Here is a 27,164-nt window from a genome sequence, read left to right as displayed (position 1 = left end):
GTATATGTATATGTATATGTATATGTATATGTATATGTATATGTATATGTATATGTATATGTATATGTGAGTTGTAGCCATAGGAAAGAGTCTATCTCTGTGCCAGGGTAAGTGGATTATAAATGTTTTCAGTAGCGTAATCTTGGTTTCTTTTGTACCATGTTCTCTAACCTATTGATATAGGCATAATTCAACAGAAGAATGGGGCTCCATATAAGGTTTGTTAGTCACTGGATCAGGTTATACTAGTAACACTGTCTACCTTACACTGAGGTATATCCTAGTGATCTGATCTAAATTACAGTAAGGAAGACTCTTCTCCTCTGTCCCCTTATCAGGAGCAAAACCTTTGTGAAACAACAGCTTAGACTAGGGTACATTCATGGCTACCAACAAGTAGCATTATCCACACCAAGTTGCCTCAGCAATGCTCTCTGAATATGCCAGGTAAACTGAGAGGAGAGTTCATGGGACCTTAATAAGGATCATAAGGTCATAGATTTAGAAAGGAACCAGAGAGATCATCTAGTTTAATTCTCTTATTTTGCAGATAAAGAAACTGAGGCCCAGAAAGTTTAAAAGACTCATCCACAGAGATAAGCTATATAGATATGGCTGTGAAGATTTATAAAAATAAAACAAAAATATACTGGCAAGCAAGAAAATAAATTGAGTATATATTTAGAAAGCCTTATACTGGTATACACATAATTATCACTTAGAAAGAACTAACTTTCCTTTAAACATATAGTCAATTTTTTTAATGAGTATTAGTTTTTAAGTATCCTCTCCATTTTTTTATTCAGTCCTAGTTTCATCATCATTTGCTTTTTTAACAGATGGAATTTGGGTACATTTACCATGTTTTGTGATTAAATCAAGTTTACTGTATACTAGATATATCATAAGTAATATTCAAATACTTGTTCAGTGGTAACAGAAATTACTTTTAAAATTAAAGGAAGAAAATTTCCAAGTCAAATACACGTTATGGGATAATTCTCCTGAAACATAATATAGCTTGAATATTCCTGTCAGCTTGTTGTACTTATTTAACTGTAAGTAAAAATATTTCCTTAGAGAGCTTCCAGGGGGCACTGAAAGTTTAGGTTATAGGAGAGTTGCCAATCTCCATCACGGAAGGAGTTTCCATACTAGGACATTTCCATGTCATTGAAATAACAGACCCAGATAAACAGAAAGATATCCAGGTCATTTTATTCTTTGTCTTCTGTAGCTCAAATGCAAATTTTCTAACCCTTTCTGGTATGTCCTCCATTTGTATTCTGGGGCTCCAGTTTCCAAAATGTTACAATGTGATCTTCTAAGATACATCCGAGTTTTGATTCATCCCATAGCTTCAAATTCTAATTGTAACTCAAGAAACCTCCTGGACCCAAGCTAGGATCATTCAAAGAAGTGAATTTTTGCTCTTTCCTTTCATCAACCCAGCACTTACCATAGTACCTGGAATATAGTGGGTACTTAATAAATAAATGCTTCTTAATTGGTTGATAGATACAGCAAACTAATTAGTAAATTTGTGCCCTTATTTCTCCTAGATATGGGCAATAGCTATGTAAATAGGCATGTGAAGGTGATAAGGAGATTCCATTTTTCTTAATTGTCTCCCGATATCTTCTACACCCTAATGCAAGAGTATCTTTTAGCCATTCAATCAGACTAAAATGTTGAATTTACTTTATTCATCTAATTAAGCCTACTAGGAACTGATTTTTTTTTCCTGTTCTTTTCTGAGATCTGTCTGAAATTCACTAGGACCCTTGAGACAAACCACTTTTAGCAGAAGAGTAAGTAGTTAAGATATTATATTCCTCTAATGAGAGACATTTTGAAAGAGTGGACAACGACTACCCGTGAGGTTCCAGTGCTACCTCTGACAGATACTAACTACTGTGCTCTGTGGAGCAAGTCATTTAATCTCTTAATACCTCCATCAACTTCTAAGTTATAGACATACTGCTGACCTGTATTGGTTGAGTAGTTTTCCATACCAGGAGTCCCCTATGTTGATAAAATCACAGATCTAAGACAAGGGGCGGGGGGGGGGGCGGGAGGAGAATCATCATCTGCTGTCCCCAACAATTAATACAGGGACTCCCACGTGAGTTTCTCATTGTGTCAGCTTTGCACTTCATTAGTGATCTACAATGATTTGCACCAGATGAAAGAGTAGGCAGAAGGAATAAATGAGCTGCTGGTGGCTCTGTCCTGACTGTGACTAATTGCAAAGTAATAGTTTGTCTGTAATCATTTCTGGGGAGGGGAGAGGGAGTGGATGTTAAGAAGCCTGAATTACTTATAAAGTATCTACATGGTACCCCAAACTAGCTTGATTACATGGCATAGTGAATCATTCTGATGGCTTTGTGCCGTATAATCCCAGACATAGCCTCAATTGCATTTCTGCAACTTGAAAGCTTTGAAGTCAGACTTTTGAGATGGTTGAACAGAAGAAAGGGATTAAAAGTTAACACTGTATTGCCCACCTCCAGAAAGAAAGGCGATGAACTGAGAGTAAAAATGAAACAATTATTTTTTGGACATGACAAATGAGGGGATTTTTTTTTAACTATGCTTATTTGTTAAAAGGGTTTTGTTTTTCTTTTTCTTTCTTTTTTGTTTTCCAATGCAGGGCAGGGAGTGGGAAATAGAGAAACTAGATTTTTGCTCATTGAAAAAAAATTTTAAACCTGAAGTTAATGCTGAAACATGAAATTTACTATCTCACCTTGAGAGGTGGTGAAGTATATTGGAAAGAGTGCTGAACTTAGATCTGGGTTTGATTCTTACCTTGGAGACTTACTAGATGAATGATCTTGAGCAAGTCACTTAACCTTTCTGAACCTCAGTTTCCTCATCTGTGAACTGGGAATAATAATACATGTAGTTTTGTGAGGTTCAAATGAAATGATGTACATAAAATGCCTTTCGAGCTTTAAAGTGTCTATACGTATATACGTATATATAATATATGTATATATATATTATATATATAATATATATAATATATATGTATATATATATTATATATATATTATATATATGTTATATATATAGTTTTTCAGTATCCACAGCTAATGGACTATGTTGTTTATATGTTTACAACATGATAAATATGTCTCATTCTGGGCCCTGGTTTTGAATGTGCACTTCAACTGAAAACGTGCATTTCTTATCTATTCAAAACATATCTTGGCACTATAATTTTTGTTTCAGCCTGCAAATTAAAGGTATGATTCTTTAGCTTCTCAAATATCATGTTTTTCAAATGGGTCCAGATACTCCACAGAATGAGTGAATCCATTGAAAGACATTTAATTCCATCCCAACCTTCTTTGTTCCCAACTCAAATGGAATTGAGCTGAACTTTTTCAGATGACCAAAAATGTAAATTCATACTTTCTTTTCATTTGCATTTGCATCCGCCCTTCTGGGTTCCATCTGGAACCAGAAACAGAAGTGGTGAAAGACCACAAGAAAGGCTGCCTTCCTTGGGATTTCTGGCTCACCGGAAGTGGAGAGCACAAGACGTTTCCCAGGACCCTTTTCACAAGATTTTCCAACCCCAATTCTGCACAGCACAGAGGCTCACATGCACTTCTAAAGGGAACATTTGGGGTACTTTCAAAAATAAACTGGAGCAGTCGTGATAACTAAGGCTCGATCCTATCTAATTTGGTAGCTAATTATCCGGGCTGAGGGGGAAGCAGAAATCTTCAATTTCGTTTTAGTAACTTTGAAAACAGCATAAAGAAGCTGCTCCATTATTGCTGTCATCTTACTACATGTAAAAAAGTAGAACTATTCCATCTACCCATCATTGGTTTACATGTAGCCAGACATAATTTCCCTTTTCAAAACCCTGTTGTTGACTAATTGGATTATATTACTCTCAGAATATGTTTCTTTTAGCACTTCTTAATTTCTCCCCATTTGTTAATTTATTTTATTTTATTTTTTAAAGATGAGGTCTCTCTCCTCAGAGCTGGATGTCTCACTGGCATTAGTATTTCATCAATACTAATGATCCCATTACTGATCAGCTAAAGAGTTTTGACCTTCTGGTTCTCCTCTACTTAAGAAGCCTTGTACCCACTACCACTATCCACCCATCAGAACTCACCATATTAATGCCAAAAATAGTGCAGACACTCAATTGATACAGTTCATTGTAGCTCAAAGTTCCTCAGCAGCAGGGATAAGAGGCATGGACAACCATGCTTGGCCCCGTTTATTTAGTAAAAGAAACCCCACAAATCCCAGTGGACCTTGGATGATCACTTACTTGAGAGGTGCAGATTTTTTTAAAAATTGCATCCCCCCCCCTTAAAAATGTCATAAAATAAAAGCCTTCCAAAACTTAGTCACATAGAATAGATGCTAATCTTGTCCTCCCCACTTCCATTTTAATAAAAGGTGCTAATGAAGTGAAAAATTAGAAACTTGAAATGGTTCTATGGAACACTCATTTGATTAGGACCAGACTCAGTGAAGAGGAATTAGGAAGTCTACAAAGAGTATCTCTAAAAAGTAACACGTACTTCAAAGAATACAGACATACAAAGTAGAATGATTTGGATTATTGCCTGTTCTTTTTCCTAAAATTCAAATTGAGCCAAATTAAATAAGCCAGTTATGTCAACTGCAAATGTTTTACTAGCACAAATATAAATATATGAAGCCAGGATAGCTTATGTTCCTAAATGGGAGTGTTTGATTTTTGTTCCATTCTCAGCAGGTTGGTTAAACTCCAGGGAATCTGGGGACAATATCTTCCAGGTCCAAAAGCCTCTGTCATAGTCATATATTTATCTTTTGTGACCTTTCAGAGTTTGTGATTAAGATTTTATTCACTTTGTTTCCAACTATTGGTAATTTCCCTTTTGGAGTAAAAACACGTACAAATGTGTCTTTTATTACTCTGTAATCTTGTCTCCTCCTCTTGAAACTGTCAGTTTTTACATTTAAATTGATTTGTGAAGAAGAATCTTGGATAGACTTTGCTCTGGCAACCATATTTGCCTAGTTAGAATGAATTTCATTCATCCATCCACCCATCCATCCATCCTTCATTCATTTGTTCATTCATTCATTCATTCATTCATTCATTCATTCATGTATCCGTGAGATACTTTGTTCCAACTCATAGGTTCAAAGATTTAGATCTAAAAGGGACTTAAGAGTTTATCTAGTCAAACCTATTCATTTTATCCACATCCCAAGAAACTGAGGCCCAGAAGTCATATAAATAAGTAAAGTGAAAGAAACAGGATTCAAACCCAATTCCTCCAACTTTAGATGTTACTCTCATTTGACTGTACCATGCTTATTCACCCAGTAGACACTTTTTATTTTTTTGGTTTGACTTGCTACAACACAAGGAGAGTAGTTTTAAGTTTAGGGGAAATGCAGAAGATAGGATGTCATTTATTCCTTCTGTAACAGCGGTCTGGTAAATGCAAAACCCCATCAGCTTTCTTGGTTAATGGAACCTTTCTTTCTTTTTCTTTCTTTTTTTTTTTAGGCATTGGGGTTAAGTGACTTGCCCAGGGTCACACACCTAGTAAGTATCAAGTGTTTGTTCTGAGGCTGGATTTGAACCTCAAGTCCTCTTGACTCCAGGGCCGGTACTTTATCCACTGAGCCACCTAGCTGCCCCAAATGGAATGTTTCCATAGAAGGATATTAAGGAGATGGCTTCCACCAAATTTTGATATTCCATAAGGAAAATCCTTGGAGAAACAGTGGAGTAAGCATGAACATTCTGTGACCGGTTCCTATTGGCTAAACATGTGGTTGGGAGGAACCCATTTTGATTGTCTGGGTAGTGATTTGGATGCCATGACAGAAAATTTCACCAATCCTCTTTTTCATCAATCCTCTATTTCATTAAAGATTCATATCTTCCCTTGTAAGATTATACTTAGTTTTTCTAATTAAGTGATTTTTGTCAGTAATCTGTTCTTTTTTGTCTCCTGGAATATCATATTCCAAGCTCTCTTCTCCATTATACTAGTAGCTACCAGGTCTTAAGTGATCCTGAATTTGTCACCTTGTCTCTTTCTTGCTCTTCACTGGATTTTTTTTCTTTGAACTGAAATCACTCTATTACCAATACTATGTTCCTGGGGTCTTCAGAGGCCACGTAAACTAATCCCCTCACTTTACATACAAGGAAGCTAAAGGACAGGGGCTTAAGGGACTTGACTAAGGTCATATAAATAGGAAGTGTCAGAGGCAAGATTGAACCCACCACTTCTCACTGCAGAAAGAGTGCTTTTTGTTCATCCATCATACCACCATGCTGTCTCTCATTTTCCCTCTTTGCATCACGGTCTCTTCATCTTTAACCTGGAGGAGGAAATAGGGAGAAGGATTAAATGAGATGAGCTCAGAGACCCTTTTTCCATGTGTAGCAACATCCTATGATTTTATGAACATTATCAAAGAAGTAGATCTATTGTGTCAAGTATGGTGCACTTGTACTATAATTAAAATTAAATTAAAAATTAAAATAGGAGGATTATGGATTTATTAGAAAAGGTATGCAGGAAAAAAATTTCACAAATTAATTGGGTAATTAATTGTGAAGCCCTGTGGCCCCATTTCTCAGTAGATGCCCTAGCACTTCTCTGCCTACAGGACACCTAATCAATCCATACATCTTTTTTAACAAGTTCCATAATGATGTTTCTGATGCTGAAACAAATGTATTTTCTCTGAACTTAAGTAGGCTCTGGTATGTTGTTAAGGAGATAGGTGTTTCTGATAAAGCCAGAATGAATTAATCAGACTTGTAAGGGTACCCTGATTCTTTTTTTTTAAAATTTTATTAATTTACTTTGATTCATCAACAATCACTTCCATATGCTTTTGAGCTTAAAAATTTTCTCCCCCTTCCTCCCCACCCCCCTCCCCAAGATGGCACACAATCTCATATAGGCTATACATTTACATTTCTATTAAACATATTTTCACATTAGTGAAGTTATAAGTAAAAATTAAAACCAGTAGGAGGAACCATTAGAAAGAGGAACCAAAACTCAACAGAAGAGAAAAAAAATGATAGCAATTCAACTTCTGTAGTTCTTTCTTTGGATGTGCATAGCATTTTCCACCACAAGGTGTGTGGGGATGTCCTAGATCTTTGTATTGCTGAGAAGGGTTAAGTTTTTCAATATTAGTCATCACACAACGTGGCTGTTATTGTGTACAAAGTTCTCTTGGTTCTGCTGATTTCACTCAGCATCAGACCATACAAGTCTTTCCAGGTTTTTCTGAAGTCAGCCTGTTCATCATTTCTTATAGCACAATAGTATTCCATTACATTCATATACCACAGCTTGCTCAGCCATTCCCCAATTGATGGGCATCCTCTCAATTTCCTATTCTTTGCCACCACAAAAAGAGCTGCTATGAATATTTTTGTACATGTGGGTCCTTTTCCCATTTGTATGATCTCTTTGGGATATAGCCCTAGAAGTGCTGGGTCAAAGGGTATGCACATTTTTATAGCCCTTTGGGCATAGTTCCGAATTGTTCTCCAAAACAGTTGGATCATTTCACAACTCCACCAATAACGCATTAGTGTTCCAATTTTCCCACATCTTCTCCAACATTTATCATTTTCCTGTTTTGTCATGTTGGCCAATCTGGTAGGTGTGATGTAGATACCCTGATTCTTACTGTCACCTCTTATGATACTCTGTCTTATTCAGCTCTTTCTAGAAGATGGCTAAATAAATTATCATTTCTCTCCTTTTTGTTTTAGGTGTTAAAATAAAAAAAGATTTCTTCTTACATAGAACATTTTCAATTTACTTCAATTCAGAATATTTTTTTTAACTATTCACCATAAACAGAATACTGTAGTAGGTATAAGGGATGATAGAAAATTTAGGTTAGGCATAGTCTCTGCCTCATAGAGTTTATAGTCTAACAGAGAAATATGAAAATACATAAAAACTATAGTATACAGTAGTATATGATAAAAAATAATAGCTAGCATTTAGATAGTCCTTTCAGTTTTATAAAACACTTTACATAAGTTATCTCATTTAATTCTTACAATAATCCTATAAGATAGTTTCCATTACTACCCTGATTTTACGAATAAGGAAATTGAGGCTGAGAGATTCTGAGAGATACATGACTTGTCCAGGCTCATACAATTAGTAAGCGTCTGAGGCAAGTTTTGAACTCAGTTCTTCTTGACTAAAAGCTCAATGCTTTATCTATCCAAGAGGATACCTAGTGCCTCATAATAAATGCTTAGAGATGTCCAATTAAACTGCAATGTAAACTTCAAAGGAGGAAATATAATTATTTAATGGGCTATTAGTGAAGGCACTCTGGAAGAGGTAGCATTTGAATGATATACAATTTAACAGGGATAAATTTATGGAGGTAAAGTGCAAATATAAGGAGATAAAAGGAATGAATATCTGCCTGGAGAGGTAGGAGGAAAACTGGTGGAGATTTGGAATTAACAGACTGAGAGGATTTAGAAGAAAGGGATGTCAAGTATTAAAGAGATATCAAAGAGAATAAGGGCTGGAGGTCATTGGATTTGGTGATTAGAGGAATTAGTAACTTCTGGAAGGTAGATTGTAAAGGGTTGGCAAAAAATTGGTAATGAGGAAAAAGAGATGAGAAGGAGGGAGAAGGATAGATCATTTATTCAAGAAGTTTGGCATGGGTGTGAAGGGTGGGGAGAAACTTGGAATGGTGTAGAGGAGATGCATTTGTAGTCAGATGAGACAGAGTCTGTGGAGGGAGTATTTAAAGATGAAAGGTTCAATGGAGATTTTCACATGACTGAAAGAGGAAATAATTTAAGGAACAGGAGAATGATTAATAAAAGGCCTTGAGATAAAGGGCACAGATAAAGGGATTAGCTTTAGTGAGGATTAGATACACCTTGTCTTCAGGGAAAGAAAGGAAATGGAGGTCCTTGATCAATGAAGAATTTGAGTAGAAGTGCTGGTGCAAAGAATGGCAAGAAATAGAAAAACATTGTTATGAATCTTTTGTTATGGTCATGATTAATTTTGTCTTCACATAAATTGTGTGCATGTGTATTCATATAGTGTGTCTTACATTAAGTAAGGAAAACTTGCTGCGTATTGGTGATGGATAGGTAATTTCTGCTATAGGTCAACAGATTGTAGTCAAGGTCTAACAAAAGCATGATTTTAAAACAAAACAAACAACTAAAAAACAAATCCTCACAATTTAACATATACCCTATGCACAAGTTTGAACAAAAATCTCCATTCAGTTATCTTGTTGAAATTCAGGTAAATAGGAAGCTATATAGAAATTTCATTTCTTCCTTGTGTTACAAATTATTGTGCTCCAAAACAGGAGCTTTGGATGTTTGAGTCAATCCAAGTAATATAGGTAAATATCCTTACAATTTAGTCAAACCTTGAGGTCTGTTGAACAAAATACATTAAAACTAGAAAATGTCATTCTTCTGTATGCCTAAACCTGACTCCATATTAATCACAACCAAAAAGAAGAAGAGGATTTACAGAATTCAATTATTTTACTTACCTTGAGTTTTGAGATCTAAAATAGTCTTAGAATGCATGTGGTTTGTAAAAGTTTTATTTTACAGAACCACAATTTTTTTTTATTCTAGAAGGGTACTTAAAAACCATTTACTTCAACCCTTTCATTTTACAAATAGGTAGACTTAGGTCCCTAGAGGTTAAATGTCTTGCCTTAAGTCATCAGTATAGTGATGACACTGGACTAGATGCCCTATAAGGCCTCCAAAGTTAAGTCTATAATCCTCATATAGCATATTATTCTTATGATGGGCTCTCTTCCAAGGGATACATAAAAGGTTTAGAATAACATCATTAATATCCAAAATGTTAATTTTCATTGGATTATAGATCTAACAACAGTTACACTTTTGATTTCTCTCTCTTTCTTTTTTTCTTCCCTATTTCTACCATTGTCACTCTTCCTTAATTTCTATATAGCTACAGCACAAAATCTTAGGCTAATCTTTCTGACATGTTTCTTTTTCTCTGTATTCTTTTTTCTTTAGAAAAACTCTCATTAATCTTTTGGTCATCTATTACCTTGATTTCTATGACGTCTCTTGTTTGATGTCTCAGTTTTTTCCTACATCAGTAGAAAATCTATGCCTAGTTTTCAAAAATCACTCCAAATACTATGAATGGATATAGAATAACCTCTTCTTGATAATATTGCATTCTCTACCATAGAACTTCATGATTCATTTATTAGGTTTTTTAACTATTGCTTTTTCAATACTCCTTTGATCACTTTTGCCTCTAAGGTCCTCTCCATAGCCTTTAAAGTACTTCACTCATTTCCTCATAATTTTCATCCCAGTGTTTTCATATTCTGTGTATCTTCTCAGCGTTTTTGTCATTCTTTTGCATTTTTCATTTTGGTATTTATGACCTACTCTTTCTAGCTGATAAACTAGTAAGAATTTTGCTTTTGATGTCTTGTCCCAGTGATTCACTTGCCCAGTTAAGTCTTTTTCTCCTATTATAATTATCTCTAGTATAGGATCTCCTAAAGAAAAACATTCAAGGCCTGTCATGGACAATAGGTAAATTTCCCAAGTGGGTGTATACCATCCATTGTAAAGTAAAATGGAAAATTAGGGCAGTTAGGTGGCCTAATGGATAGCCCCCCGGGCATGGAGTTCAGATTTGGCCTGAGTCACTTGCTGTATGACCCTAGCAAGTCACTTAACCTCTGTTTGCCTCAGAAGCCACATCTGTAAAATGAGGATAATAATAGCACCTTCCTCCCAGAGTTGTTATGAAGATCAGATGAGATAACAACTATAAAGTACTTAGCACAGTGCCTATTACAAAGTAAGTGCTATAGAAAGGTTAGCTATCATTACTGTTTAGAGAATTTACACATAAGCATACTTTTGTCATTATTTAGAAATTTTAATCAAAAGTAATTGTTTGGGGTTTGACTTATCCAAATAATGTCTCAATATTCCACTTAAATTTGATGGTATAGAATTGACTTATGCCACTTTTTCTGTCTCAATTGATGAATCAACCAATGAGCACTTATTAAGTACCAAGTCTGTACTTGGTGCTGTGCTAATAGCTCAAGACACAGAGACAAAAAATTAAGCAGGACCTTCTCTCATGGAGCTTATAATCTATTAAGGAAAACAACAAGCACATATGTGGATAGACGTATAGAAATAACATGGTTCTGACCAATGAGGTCCCAGTCCTTGGAAGATGCACAATATTCTCTGCCTGCTGGCAATCTAAGTGAAGACTTGGGAAACCAACTTCTTGAAATGTACGATGGGAAATAATGGAGAGCCCTCCCTTCTATTTAGGACATAGTCAAGTGTTCATATTCCAATGACAGGGCCCCCATTGGCCAGTACCCCAGTACATAAATTTTTAAATAGATATAAAGTGATGAAGGAGATGGTAGTAGAAGCTAGGACGATTAGGAAAGGCTTCATATAATGAAAGGTGATGCTTGAACTAAGTCTTGAAGGAAAATGGAGATTCTAAGAGGCAGGAATTAAAAGGAAATACTTTGCAGGTATGGAGGATAGTCCATGCAAAGTACGAGATGAGAAATGGAATATTGCATATGAAGAAAAGCAAGAAACTCAGTATGGCTCCTAGATCACAATTTGTGTGAAAGGGAGTACTGTGTGATAAGGTTGGAAAGCTAAAAGGGGCCAGGTTGTGAAGGGTTTGAAATACCAAGCACAAGAGTTTATAATTGCACATAGAGCAGAGCTCATGGAAGTGATAGGGAGCCATTAAGTTTCCTGAAAAAGGGAATGATATGATCAGATCTATGCTTTAAAATAATAATTTTGGAAGCAATGTGGAAGATGGATTAGAGTAGCTTGTGAGTTTAGTAATAGAAATTAGGATATTTTTACAAGTTCAAGTGAGAAATATGAAATAAGGTAATAGCCACAAGAGTAGAGAGAGAGGATGGATATAAGAGATATTGTGAAGGTATTAATGGCAAGGTCTGGCAGTTGATTGGCTAAGTGGGGTTAGTGAAAAGTGAGTAAATAAAGATGATGCTGATGTGGTGCCCTCCACTGAAATAGGAAAGTTAAGAGGAAGGGAGAGTTTGGAAAGGAAAGATGAACTTGAGAGTCTTACATCTATCCAGTTCAAAATGGCCAATGGGCAACTTGTTATGTGGGGCTGGAGCTCAGGAGAGAGACTAAGGTTGGATACATAGGTCAGGAAGTCATCTGCAAAGATATGGTGATTGAACCCATGTAAGATCATGATGACGAGGCTGATGACTTAATTATCAATTTTCTGGAATCAAAATTAGCCATTATGGTTAAAGCATTTGGCTTCTGCCTAGTGTTCTTCTCATTCATAGTATTATACCTCTTGGTACATGGTTTTTACTTATGTTTCATAAAGAACATGCAAATGTATTTTTGAACAATGAAATTCGACTCTGCCTTTCCTTTTCTTGGAGGTGTGGGACAGTAGAGGTTGGTTGTTTTAAAAGAATTGTTCACTCAAATTTAAACTCAAATGTTTAAATCAACATTAAATTGCATACTATATGGGATACCGTGCTAAGCAAGGAGAAATAAAAAGGCAAAGAAGAGATAGTCCTTGCTCTTTAAGAGTTTATATTCTAACTTGAAGTTTGGCCAAGAAATTGGTCTGGCTTATTACATATTAGTATGGTGGAGTTCAATCTAGCACTCTACCAAATATCTTAGAAAGTAGTCCAACACTTTGCCAAGAGTCTCTCAGTATAATAACTTTTTAACCTACACATCAGAGTATATGTAAAGCGGAGAGAAGCACACTAAGCCAGGTCCATAAATGATGTCCTCCACTCAACCAAAAAAATTCCCATGGATTGTCCATCCAAAAATTGTGATGCCAGCTTTCTTGATTTATTTACTAGGGCCTGAAGTATGATCAGAACCTAGAAGGGAAGGTAAAGAGAGCCTTGTGTCAGGATAAGTTGATGAAGTTGTTGAGCAGATTGACAAACTGAAGTCGAGCTACAAATGGAGAAAATACTGTGATGGGTCATTGAAAGGCTGCTTTAAGATTTCCAAGTGAGAGCTATCATCCAGAAAAAGATGGCAAAGTTTAGTAAAAACAAAACAAAGCAAAAAGTAACAAACCCTGAGTCAGAAGACCTACCAAGATTTGAGTTCTGGCTTTGCCACTTTATTGGCTGTGTGACCCTGAAAAATATTATTTAACGTTTCTGAGATTCATTTTCTTTATCTGTAATATGGGGTGATAATCCCTGCCCAGCCTATCTCACATCACTTTATGAGGGAATCATTTTGTATATTCTAAAGAAGAGGGGATAAAATCCAGACCTGTGATTTCCTTGGTGAAGGGAGCTCTAAGGGGAGAATCTCCTTTACCAGTGAAGATCAATAACTTCCCTACAACCTAAAGTTTAGAAAGTTGCCTAGGTCACTGAGAGGCTTGGTGACTTACCCAGAGTCACACAGCCACTATGTGTCAAAGGTGGGAATTGAACCCCAGTTTACCTGTCTTCAAACTAGCTCTCAGGACATACTGCTTCTCTAAACTCTAAATGTTTTATAAATGTGAGCTATTGTTATTGCACTGAGAGGCAAAGTCCATGTGTTGTCTTCCTGTAGTGTTTATCCTAGACAAATTGTATAGCTTGCCAAGACTCATCAAACTACTGATCACTACCTATTTCTGCCTGTTCATGTGAGAAAGAATGATAGAGTCAGAAGAAACCTGGAATGCATCTCTGAAGGCTTTGAAGTCCTGGGTAGGAAACTGAAGGACTTGATGGAACAGCTGGTGTTTTCATCTCTTCTGTTTGAAGGTCATGGCTTTGTAAAAGAAAGGAGGATATGGGAAGTGAACAGCTGGCTATATAGATGGTATTGAAGAACTGGCTTTGGTTTCCTGCAGAATGGCTTACAATAACCAGAATGAAAAGCTCTTGGCAAGGGATAGAATGCCTTTCAAAAAGACTGGAAGCAATACATTTGGCAGGAGACTTGTTAACCTTAATATGAGAGCTTTAAACTAAATTTTGAGGGCAGAAAGAAAGTAACTGCCCAGAAAAAGCAACCAGATAAGGATTTTAGGTTTTTTTAAAAAAAAAAGCACAATCTAGAAAGAGACAGCATGGATGCCCTAGAAATTGTCAGGTGAAAATAACAGAAGCAAATTGGGAACAAAATTAATAGCTCTAGATATGCTATGGCACCGGGTATATTTCAAGAGACAATAAGTTTAAAGAGAAAGAAAAACAAAATCTGTACCCTTAAAAGTGTGTAATATATACCACCAAACTAAACAGGGGATGTGGATGATATTTTTGTAATAAAGTTTAAAATCTGACACAAAGGTGAAATAAATATAGTAATAGAATGATTTGAGTATTTAGACATCTGCTGGAAATCTTACTCTGTTTAAAAGCAAAATAATTGATAAAATTCATATCTGTCGAATGACAGTTTAACCTTTCAAAAATTAGGGGAAGCAATGGGGAGGACTGCTACTCTGGGCTTAATTTTGGCCAATATGGAAGACTTAGTTAATAAAAGGAAGCAATAAGAAATGTGGTGAGATAGATATATAGATACATAAGTAGGTAGGTAGATATGTGTGTATGTATATTATACCATGTCAACCTATAATTCATAATAGTCAAAGCTGGCCAGAGTCAGATGTGTGTGTGTTGTGTGTGTGTGTGTGTGTGTGTGTGTGTGTACACCTTAGACTTTTAGGAAAGCATCATTTTTTAAAAACTCTAATGCAGATTAGCTAAGACAAATCCTTCTACTGGTATCCTGGATTCTATTCCCTCTTGTGTCTTCCAGGCCTTTGTTCTAATAATTGTTTCCTCCCTCTCAAGCACCTTCAGTTTCCCTGTCTCCACTGGATTCTTCCCATTCATATGTAAACAAGATCATATTCCATCAATCCAACAAAAATCTCCCTTGACCCATCAATCACTTTCATTTGCTGTTCTATCTGTCCCTCCCCTTCACAAACAAAACTCTCAAAACATCAGTCTATGTGTGATACTACTACTTCTTCATCAACAAGTTTTCTCCTTATTCCCTTGCAATCTGGCTGTCTGCTCTAGCATGTTACAGAAGTGTTCTTTCAAAGATTACCAGTGACCTAATCACCAAATCTATAGTCTTTCTTCAACTTTTCTCCTCTTTGACATCTCTACATCATCTGACACTGTTATTTTCTATACTTTCCCTCTCTCCAGCTCATGAAAGTCCACTTCATCTTATTGCTTTTTATGCACTTGACTCCCAATCTGTATTCCCAACCCTTATATCTCCCTCTCAAGGTTCATCCCCTTATCTACAACTGACTGCAGGACACCTTTGCGTGTGTTCCTCAACCATCCAGATTGAGCATGGCCATAACTAAACTTATTCTTTTATTCCACCACTCACAAAATACTTTGTTCTCAATATTTTTATTAAATGACTTTATTATTCACATATTGGTGTTTTTTTATTACTCTTTGCTGTCCTTTCATATCTAATCAATTATTAGTAGCATCCTATTGATTCTACCTCCTTCAAATCTTTCACATTGTATCCCTCTTCTCCTTTCTCACTGACACTACCACAGTTCATATAGTCATTCCCAACTACCTGAATTATTATAATAGCCCCTCATAATGCCTTTCCCTTTCATTTTCTTTCTTTTCCAAACTATCTTTCATGCCACTACCAGACTTGCCTTTCTTGTGCATTAATCTAATAGTACCAAGCAAATAGTGCCTCCCTGCTTCCCATCGAATAAAGGGTCTTCAAGGACTTCCACAATGTGACATCTATATTTCCCTTAGGTAGTATAACATATACTATAGTAGACATGGCACTGAACTTGGAGTCAGGATGACCTGGATTCAAATCCTATCTCAGATACTTAATAGCAAGTTAGTTAATCTCTCTGTACTTCACTTTTCTCCTATGTAAAATGAGAGTTTTAGACTAGGTAGCCTCTAAGGTCCTTTCCAACTCTAAATCTATGATTCTGTCTTCCCAGTTTTATCTCACGCTGATTACTTCCATATTTTCCTTGTTTCAAGAAAATTAAATGACTGTCAATTAGTTAATAAGCATTTATGAATGTATGCATAAGGTGAAAAAATTGAGACCTGGGAAAGAACTTAGTTTAAAAAGACCAAGGTCACCATCCTGGGCCATAACCAGTCTTGACTTTTGTGTTGCCACTGGACTGATGACTCTAGAGGGGAGAGTGAGGCTGATGACAACACAGCTTTACCTCACTTAAATCCAGTTCATGCACAAGTCAAAACATAACCCTTATGATGTCAGTGGTTCTCTTCACGAACAAAGAATGAACAACAACCACAATAACAAAACAACAATGTAGAAGGCACTGCGCCAAGTTCTAAGGTTACAAACACAAAAATGAAACTGTCTCTACCTTTCAAGAAGTTATGTTCTATCGAGGGAGATAATGTGTATAAAAATGAGTGGATATAAAATAAATGCAAGGTAATTTAAAGACAACAGCATAAGCAGCTGGCTTTGGAGGAGTGTGATAAAGGAATAATATCGTTCCTTGGGCTAAGATTTATAGGAAACTAAGATTTAAAGAGGCTAAATTGGAAGAGGTGAATTGCAGGAACAAATGATTATATCCCAGTTCTAGAGATAGAAGTGAGATCTCAGAGACCATCTAGTCTAATCTCCTTATTGTATAGATGATGAAACTGAGGTACAGAGAAGTTAAAAGAATGTTCAAAGTCATATAGGTAGTATTAATTAGAAATTTAACCGGAACCCAGATTCTCTGTTATCCTCCCATTGAGTCATGCTGCTATGTAAAGGAACAAAGAGAAGAAATGGAATTTTACTTGTGAGGAACAGCAAGAGATTCATTTTGGCTGGATCAAATAGTAAATGAAAGGGAAAAATGCATAACAAACCTAGAAAGGTAGATTGGAGCAGGTTTTTAAGACTTTCAATGCCAAACAAAAAAAAATTATGTTTGGTCCTAGAGATGATAAGGAGCAGCTGAAGATTACTGAGCAAGGAAATTATCAGACCTGTGCTTTAGAAAGATCTCTTTGGCAGCTATGTGGAGGATGGGTTAGAAAGGGGAAAGAATTGTGACAGAGAGACCAATAAGGAGGCTATTTCAGTAGTCCAAGCAAGAGGTCTTTGTATCCCTATTGATTAATATAGAGCCTGGCACATAGTATATGCTCAATAAATGCTTGATAATTGATTGGACCATGCAGCCTTGTGTATAAAAATAAGGGGACAGATTGAAGGATGTTTTAAAGGTAGAATAAGCAAGACAGCAACTGATGAGAAGTGAGGGAGAGGGAAAAGTAAATGATGACTTCAGGTTTGCAAATCTGAGAGACTGAAAAGATTGTGGGGCCCTTGATAGAAGAAAGCAGGGGGGAGGAATAGTTTCAGTATGAAGATTGTGAGTTCTGTTTTTGAAATACTGAATGTAAGATGTCTATAGGATATCCATGTTTTGAAATGTCCAATAGGCAGTGGGTGATATAGCGATGAAGGTAAAAGGAAAAAGTAGATCTGGATATATCTGGGAGTCATCTGCATAGAGATGATAATTAAACCCATGTCAACTGATGAGGTCACTGAGAGAGTGTGTAGAGGGAGAGGAGTGCCTAGGAAAATGACACCCACACTTCTCAGCACATATTAAGTTCTGCATAATTGGTTTTCATTCATTTAGGGAGTATGGAGGAGCATCAAGTGAAGGGACTTGGAAGGAGTGGCATACAGACAGGAGAATCAAGAGACAGTGCTGCCACAAAAAAACAGAGAGAAAAATGGGGGGGGGAATTGTTGAATTTGACAATTAAAAGATAACACAGTAAGAGTTAAATATTTGTTGAATTTAAGTAAATAGAGCTTAAGAGAATAAGAAATTCCAAAAAAAGTGAAATTTTTAGTATATGTCCTACATTCAATGAGTTAACTTCAGAGTCATAGGATCACAGATTTAGGGCTGAAAGGGACATTAGAGGCCATTTAATACAACTTCCTCATTTTACACATGAAAAAACTGATGCTCAGAAAGGCTAAATTATTTGCCTAAGGTGTCAGATACTGCATTTGAACCCAGGTTTTCCTGACTCCAAATCTTGCACCCTAGGGAAAATTATACTTCAGTCTTACTCTTTCTCTAATATTTAGCAGCAAATACTCTCTATATGGATGGTTATGTGGTGAACTTTACCACTAAACCACTAAAAATCGAAAGAAGAGCCCAATCTGTACTTTATGTACCTAAGTGGAATTTATTGCAGGATATAGCACAGCTGGCCACAGCTCCCAAGATGATGGAGGGTACTGGAATCTGCCTGCCTCTGTTGTTCCTCCTGAGCTTGTGGGACAGGTCTTCATGTCTAAACAGCTTCCACATCTGCAGAGGGCAGGAAGCAGTGACTCTTCTGCAGAAGGCATCTTTTGCAACAGCACTGTTCAGCACCAATATAATTTGATGCTGAATTGTTCTTGCTTGTATAACAAAATAGTCTTGTTTCTCACATGGTTATCAGTCTGTTTTTTGATCTTAGAATGACCATTAATAATCTTTCAAGAGAGAAAACAGCAAAGGTATAAGAAGTCATTCTAAAATCATATCTGCATGTTCTTTCAGTCACTTGAAGGCATAATTCATCTGAGCATACAGATCTACTCCAAATTTCTAAAATGGAAAGAAATTCAATTCCAAAACAAGGGAAAAGAAAAAGCTAGACAATGATTACCAGAAAGAAATCTAGAATGAACTAAATAGGTGTTCTGCAAGGATCTAGCATGGATTCTCTATGAGTATATTATAATAAACTAATTTAATTTCCTTTTTTGATAGGAGTACCAGATTAATAGATAAAGGGAATGTCATGTGTAGTCATCTTAATTTCAGCAAGATTTCCAATGGGCTTTCAAATAGTGCAGAGTAAAATGGGCTGTTGTGTGAAGAGAATCTAACCAAACAATCATGCCCTAAAAGTGTTGATTAATGGATTGATATTAGCTTGGAGGGACATCTCTAGTAGTGTACTATGACCCTGTGCTCATCAAAATTTTTATCAGTGATTTGGATGAATACATAAAAGTTTTCCTTATTGAATTTGCAGATGACACAAAGGTAAGAGAGCTAATACATTAGATTACGGACTCTTGATTCAAAATTATCTCAAGCTGAAATTCTGGGCTGAAACCCACAAGATGAAATTTAATAGAATAAGTTTAAAAGCTCAAAAAAATCAGTTGTACCAGTCCAGAATGTGGAGACTTGTTTGGCTTGACAGCCATTCATGTGAAAAAGACCTGGGGTTTTAATTGATTATAAACATAATGTGAGCCAACAGTGTGATCTATCAAAAAGAAAAAAGCCTAATGTATTAACAGAAATGCACTTTGCAGATCACAGGAGGTAACATAACCACTGTACTCTTTACTTGTCTGACCACATCTGAAGTATTATGTTAAATTCTGGGCACCACATTTACTTAGAAGAGACTTTGATCAACTATAGTATATTCAAAAGAGGGCAACCAGGGTAGTAAAGAATTTGGAAACTATGTCTCAAGAGGAATGGCTAAAGGAACTGAGGGATGTTCAGAAAAATGTTTTAAAGACCATGAAGGACGTGATTGCTGTCTTCCCATTTGAAGGGCTCTGATGTAAATAGAATGCCCCTCGGATTACAGAATCGTAGAATGATAATTGAAAAGACCTCCAACATATGGGTTACTCCACAGGTCAGAAGAAAAACAATGTGAAAAGTCACAAAGAAGCAAATGAGAGTCAATATGAGGGAGAAGAACTTTCTAACTATTTAGAGCTACCCTATCAGCTCAATGGAGTGGAAGTAAAGGGCTTTGAATGCCCCGAACATTCAAATACAGAGTCAAAAAAAAAAAGATTCATGGCCTGGATATGGATTTAACTAGATGAACATCTAAAGCCCTTTCTAGTTCCAAGATCTTATGCTTCTATGATTTTAAAACATTGAATACACACACAAAAATAATTTGTTTTTCTTTTAACTTTACCAAATTACTCTTATAGTCAGTTGGATTATGACTCATTTTTAGAAATGGATCCATTTGTGGATATGTGCATGGCCAAATGGAAAGAAACATCTTTCCATGCAAACCCATTAGATTAGTTGGTTAAGGCTTCAAATAACAAGACAAACAAGAAAGACCCAGTTCTGGTGTTTTCTTTTGCCTTTCTAATACATCAAAATCAAAATTTCAAAACATAAACATCATTTATAAAAAAGATTTGATTAATGCATTTGTTGTACATGTGACATGGGCTGCTTCTGCATGGCTCAGATTGCCAGAGTGCCATGGTTTCCTCATTTGAATTGGTCATTGTGTTGGGATCTCACATAACAGGAAATAGTCTTGGGGTGGGGGAAGGAGAAGGGATGTTAATAAAAATTTATTGTTAGTGTTAATGTTAATAACGTTGGTAAAAAAAAAATTTATGCATTGTGCTTTAATTAACTATTTGGAATTGAGGTGAGGAAGAGGATGTCCTTGTCTTTGAATCCCCAACTGAACAATACCTTGCATCTTCTAGAGGCTTCATAAATGTTTTCTGATGGAATCCAATTGAAATTCTTTTTCATCAGTAGTAGATGTTTTTCAAAAGTATGTTTGTGTTTTGGACTTTTTTTGCCACTTCACAGATAGGGAAACATAGAGATAGAAATGTGTATAGGTATTGTGTATATTTGTCTATGTATATGTCCTTATATACACACATGTAGATATATGCATACCGTATGCATGTATCTTTGGGGTGAAGTCCAGAACTGTGATTTCATGAGTGTAAGGAAATTTCAGTGTGGAATTTTCTTGTTCCAGTGGATGTTAGTATAACAATTAACAACTGGCCTATAACTTAACAGTTTTAGGGAGTTGCTTGAGAGTGTTTAGAGTTTAAAGTAACTTGTCCACAGTCTCATATGTGGTATGCAGTTCAATTCAATGTAGCATGCATTTGTGAGATACCTACTATGTGCTGGATGTTGTACTCAACACAGGAAATACAAAGACAAAAATTAAGTACTTCCTGTCCTTGAGGAACTTACATTCTGGAGAGGGAGGACAACAACACGAACATAGATAAGTAATGAGAAAATATGAAGTATATACAAATTAATTGGAGGCAAGCACTCACATTTTAAAGGGGAATGAGAAAGGAAAGCATTCCAGGCCTGACGGAATAGATTGTGCAAAGGCAAGGAGTCAAGAGATAGAATGTAGTTTGCAAGGAACAGGAAATGAGCCAATTTGACTTGTATTTAGAGTATGTAAGGGAGTGCAATATGTAATTAACCCAGAAGCATAGTTTAGGACCAGATAGCAAAGGGCTTTAAAGGCCAAGAAGAAAAGGTTTTGATCTTAGAGACAAAAGGTAGCCTCTGAGGCTTCTTGAATGTCATAGTCGGACTTGTGTTTTTTGTAATGATCTCCAACAAGAAGCAAGAGGGGATGAGGGTATTGGCAGAAGCAAGACTGACTCTCAATTATACAAGGCTGACCCCATCTACTCTGCCATGCTGCCTCTTACATATACACATATCATAGATTTTATGTATATATACATGCTTATATATATACTTGAATGGTAGGAGAAATTTCTTTGTAATTGTGATGCTTCCAATTGCTTGGCTAAAGTGGAATTTGATCTTAGTAAAGATCGTTACAACCCTTCTTACCATTTAGCAGAAATCAAAGATGAAACTATGCTAAAGTTGTGTGCAGCAGGAATCCAATAGAAAAAGGTAGAAAGTGTATATGCCACCTCTAACTCTTTCTTCTTGTAATTTCCTGGATCTTTTTGTATTGGGTTTGGAAATCTCATTAGCGGTTGGGGAGTGGCAAAGGGTGAATTCAGTTAAATGGTAAAACTGTTTGCTGATGGCAGAATAACAGAGTTGTAGTGAAGTTAGCTCATATTCAAATATTATGCATTATAGAGAATGTCTTTTTATATGAACACAGATTCAAAGAAAGTACTTGGTATGACCAATTACTCAACATAGAAAATTTATTGTAACCAGATCAACATGGCATGGTTAGTGTGGACCATATGCTGGAATATGGAAACAGCTGTATTATACAGAATCTTCTTTGTAATGGGATTTTGCCTTTATCCTTAAACTTGGTGATAACTGGGCTTACTTTGTCAGTTGTATGCAGAATACGCTTCAAGGTAAATTACATGCATTTGATTCTACTCATCTGCCAAATTATATCCTCCCTAAATCTCTCCCATCTCACATTAACTGACAATGACATGTGTATGTGTGCACACATATGTACATATGCTCATACAGAGGGGTGTATGTGTACATACAAACACCTATGTATAATATGTGCATAAGTTGAGGGTAACTGATAAGCCTTAAACCCATCAGTGAGTTAGGAGAATGTCTACTCCCCAAGCATGTGAAAACTTTCCCCAGCACAATGGACAGATGACAACAATTTGTTCCAATGTCCATGAAGGCAGCTGTGGAATGCTACAAACTTGGTTGGGAATCAAAGACACCAGGTCTTCCACTGCATCCTGGACCATCACCAGTTGTTCTGACTTTTGTCTTGCCACTGGATTTCAATAACTCTGGAAGAGTGAGGCTGGTGACTGTGCAATTCTGGCTCACTTAAATCCAATTCGTGCATATGTCAAGACATCACCTGGGATGTCATTGGTCCTCTTTGAAAATGAAGGACAAAAACAACACGTGTACATATAATTTTTTAACATGAGACAAAGTATATGTATAACTCCTAGAGCAAAAATAGTACTCATACCTTTATAGATATCATTTGTTACAAATTCAGTGGCAAGCATAAGAAATATCCATTTGGAGATGCAAATTACTTTATTATTATGATCAATATTTAATTCCTAATGATTGCTGCAAATCAAATCAAATCAGCCATCTGACTGCCTTAATTGTTAAATCAATACTAATGGGGGCACAGAGTGGGGGAGAGTGTTGCAGGCACCTGCGTCACTGACAGTATTTATTTTCCAGCAAGTATGAGAGAGAGAAAGATATACATGGGCCAGGTGGGTAACAGGTCCAGAACCAGTTTCGTTTGTTGATCTGAGGGCTAGTGTTTTTATACCCCATTCATGGGAACAGAACCCAGAGTAGCAAAGGCAAAAGTATCAACAATCATTTTTCTCATGGAAACGGTAACTGGGGGGAGTCCCCCCTGAAACATCTCCTCGCTTCCCAGTTATCTTTCAAGGTCCTTCTGTTCTCAAGACAAAGCCAGAGCAAGGGAGGGCTTGGAGAGCCTACTGTTCTGACTTAGATGGCCCTCAGACTAAGGACAGGCTGCAGGTAAAACCCGGCATGGCCTAAATCCTCAAACCCATCAGTGCAAGCCCTCTAAAGGAGAGAAATTGTCATCAATAATTAAATAAAAGTAGTAACTTGCTTTATCTATCTATATTAATTATCTACTTTGCAACAGATTATGTTGGTTATAATGACTTATAATTCTAATTATTTTCACATAGGATTGTGGTTTAAAGATTCACCCTGAAGAAACCTGTGGATTACAGCCTCTGTCATCTGACTACATTGCAACCATTTCCCAGCCTGAACTAAAGATTTGTAAGTCTGGGGATGCCAAAGGTGAGTCTTACCCTGTATATCACTCCTATTAAGAAAGAACATTTATATAAATCAGTATATAATTATTTTAATTATCCACGGACATAAATCAAGCAAATGTTCTTGCTTTTAGAAATCTCCAGGTTGAACTGTCATTCAAGTTTTTATTTTTGTTTTAATAACTTTAAAACAATACAAAGGCAATCATATATTTGTCATTGTAGATAAGGATTTTCACATTTTCATGACACATATTTTTTAAATCCTTTAATTAAAAATTAAATTGAATATACATTCTTGATATTTTTGAGTCACCATAGATCTCTCTGGGATTCAAGATCAGTTCAAAAAAGCTTCTACTGGTTACGTGGACATTTGAAAAAGACTTACTTTTAGTTGCAGGAACTTTGTGAATAATCAGCAGTGAAAGGATATATATTTTCATGTACCCCAAAATGGTTACACATTGAAAACTATAGCTGAAGTTCTCCTATAAAAGGCAAGAAAATTGTTGGACCAATTTCAAGCTGCAGGGTCAGGAATGCACATGAGGTGTAGCCAATATTAAGTGGAAACACTTCACTGGTACAGTTTGTCTCCACCTTCATTGTTTTCCTGGCCCCAACCACCTATAAGGGTTTACACACACACACACACACACACACACACACACACATACCACACCACCCTTCTCATCTGTTGGCCTAGAATAAAGAATGAAGAAATATCAGGAAAGAGGGATTTCCCTTGGAAATCAAGAGGAATCATGAAGATTGCGCAAAGGGTTAGATCCGTGGTTACTGCCCTGCCCGCCTGACCCCCTCATGCATCTTCTCTCATCCAAAAGATCTGAGAAAAGGTTCAGAAGCCAGTCTAGCCTTGGCATGAACTTCACACTGCAGCTTGAACTTGAAACAATAAGTTTCTTAAATGGGTAAGGCAAATTGCAATTTCGCATGCACAGTTTATAAACTGAACCATGCCAGCTACGTGCAGATCACCCTTCTCCAACATGTGTTCTAAATAATGAATTACAATAATGTCAAGGGAGAGAGAGATCGATGCAGTGTGCTGTATGATTTGTGATTCCCTGATCAGTGAGGTGTGCTCAGACACAGGCATAAGAGACATTGATGTGTCCAGCTAAATATTTTCATCAGATAGTGATTTATGACCATCACAAAGCTGTATAATTCTACTTTGGCTACTAAATCAAGGCAAAAGCTCCTCAACTAAGATAGTCCAAGTCACATTATTGGAATTCTTCTACCACCAGCTGGTCCTGCTCTTTATTTAAGTTGTAGTAAGTTTACTTCAAATACCCACAGAGTTGTCTTAGCATCTGTGTCTTATGGGGTAGGCTGACTCCGGGGTAGACCTGGTTTATCCTGAATTCCATCTTATGGCAGATGGTGTTAAATAGTGAGACACTAGTATAGAAATAATTTCAACAAACATTTGTTAAGCACTTACTGTGTGCAGAGCACCTCGACAGACCCTGGAGAGATATAGTGTAGGTTCCAGAAAGCACAAAAGCTAAGAGGAAAAGGGCAGGGAAGAGGGGGCAAGAGTTGGGCAGTATTTACCAGGAATGTTATTACTTTTTATGTCAGAAAGGCTTCCCTGACACTAGAATTCGCTCTTGCCAAAGGGAGGGGAGGTCATGGTAAGTGGCATTAGGAGGAAGCTTTTCCTGCTGCTAACCACATAGTTGATTCCAGAACCCTGGTGGAACTGTTGGCCACTTCAGATTTGCTGGGGAGACATTGTTTTTCTATTACATTGCAAAGTCATTTGGCCAGATTGGAATCCATTACCTCACTTTGCCAATGGTTCAGTTGCCAAAATGTCATTTCACTTACCATCAGCTAAACACACTTTTGGGATAATTGGTGTTTTTCTCATGTTTAGTTCCTAACTGGCCTTCAAAATACAACATAATTAATTTTACAACCTAAGACTGAAATGTGTTACTTGATTAAATAATGAAGATAAATACACATAGATTTGGACAAAGAAAGGAACATTTAAAGAATAATTATAGAATGGGAATTCCCCTTCATGGAAGCAATTTTGATTATAGCCATACAGTAGAAAAATATTTGGAAACATTTTATGAAAAGTGATTTTTTAACAGGGAAAGGAAGTAAATTTATAGTGCCTTCATTATAGAATGCAACACATTTTCCTTGGTGTAAATTAAATTTTACTTTATAAGTTTTGTACAATCAAAGTCAATGGCATATCTTCTACTATTTTACATTTCACAATGATTGTTAAATGGTGAATTTCTCTTACACTTTTTCCTAGTTGCATTGCCTTAAGATGATGTATCAAACCAATTGAAACTTGACTTGTTCTAAATATAATGCAATCATTACAAATACCAGCACACGTCCCAAAATACAGTGGTCATTTTAATTCTTCACAGTGTCATTTCCTAAAACACATGTTGCCTTTTATTTTGGGAATTGCAGCTTTGTTTTATCCAATGTTCAGATACTTAATGTAGAATTTATATTTCTATTCTTTGACATACTGTTAAGAGTTGGTGTGATTTATAATGTCAAGGAACCTAAATCCTACAGATGTTATTCAGATGATGATTTCAAGCAGCATTACTAATTCACAATAATAAAAAGCATTATTACCAAATACAAAAATGCAAGGAGTTTGAGTGATTTAAAAATATATACTTATATGAACCATTTGGGGCAGATTTTCGAAGAGATTCAACCAGGCCTTCTCCTTTCAGTGTGCATGCAATTTTGTGCCCACAAACTAATTGCACCCATATTTGATTAATTGTGCTTGCAACTGGCTGCTTGTTTCATCAGCCTGAGGGGCAAGTGGCCAGTGAGGCCCTCTGTTTGCATGCACACTGTGCTGCTGCCTGCAGGGGTTTATTGTATATATATGCGTGTGGTATGTGTGTTTAAGCCTAAAACAGGAGACCACCTCTTAGAAACTTGGTCCTTTGTTCCTTGAGAAATATTATCCTCATATACAAAACACTATCTCATTAACAGGAACACATTTGTGCCCCATTGTAGAACAATCTTGTAAAAAAAGAAGGAAAGAAAGAAAGTTATTGACTATTCTCATAAACAGGCTGTGTCAACATGTAAATTGAACTGACCAAATTCAGTGGGTTTTTTAGGTTGAAGTCATTAGAATAACTTTTGTCTCATTTATATGCTACTAAAAAACCTATTGGTCTGCTTTTCACTTTTCAACTGGCAATCTTGGCATTGTTTTGGCATTTAACATGGTCACTAGAGTACTGACGGGAATTTTAATGAAAAATGTGAAAAAGGAAGATAGACTTTTGCAAATGATTTATTGTAACAGAGTCCATCTCTGTAGCCACACCACTGACTGAAAGATACAGAGAATACAAGATTCCTCTTCTATTCATTATTTGTTGGTTTGTTTTTTGCCTAGATCGGT

At 36.3% G+C, this 27,164-nt stretch overlaps 1 protein-coding gene across 1 annotated transcript in view; it reads left to right on the top strand.

Moving 5' to 3' along the window:
• The window catches only part of CPED1 (cadherin like and PC-esterase domain containing 1), a 421,919-nt gene that overhangs the window by 344,843 nt on the left and 49,912 nt on the right, over positions 1–27,164 (top strand). Inside the window, 1 exon segment of the mRNA XM_020966339.2 lies at positions 23,618–23,735. Within this exon segment, the coding sequence (XP_020821998.1) occupies positions 23,618–23,735 (118 nt within the window).

Source organism: Phascolarctos cinereus, unplaced genomic scaffold, assembly GCF_003287225.1.
Source record: "Phascolarctos cinereus isolate Bilbo 61053 unplaced genomic scaffold, phaCin_HiC Scaffold_1;HRSCAF=81, whole genome shotgun sequence".
In the NCBI taxonomy this organism is placed as follows: Eukaryota; Metazoa; Chordata; class Mammalia; order Diprotodontia; family Phascolarctidae; genus Phascolarctos; species Phascolarctos cinereus.
This window is presented reverse-complemented; position numbering and strand designations above follow the sequence as displayed.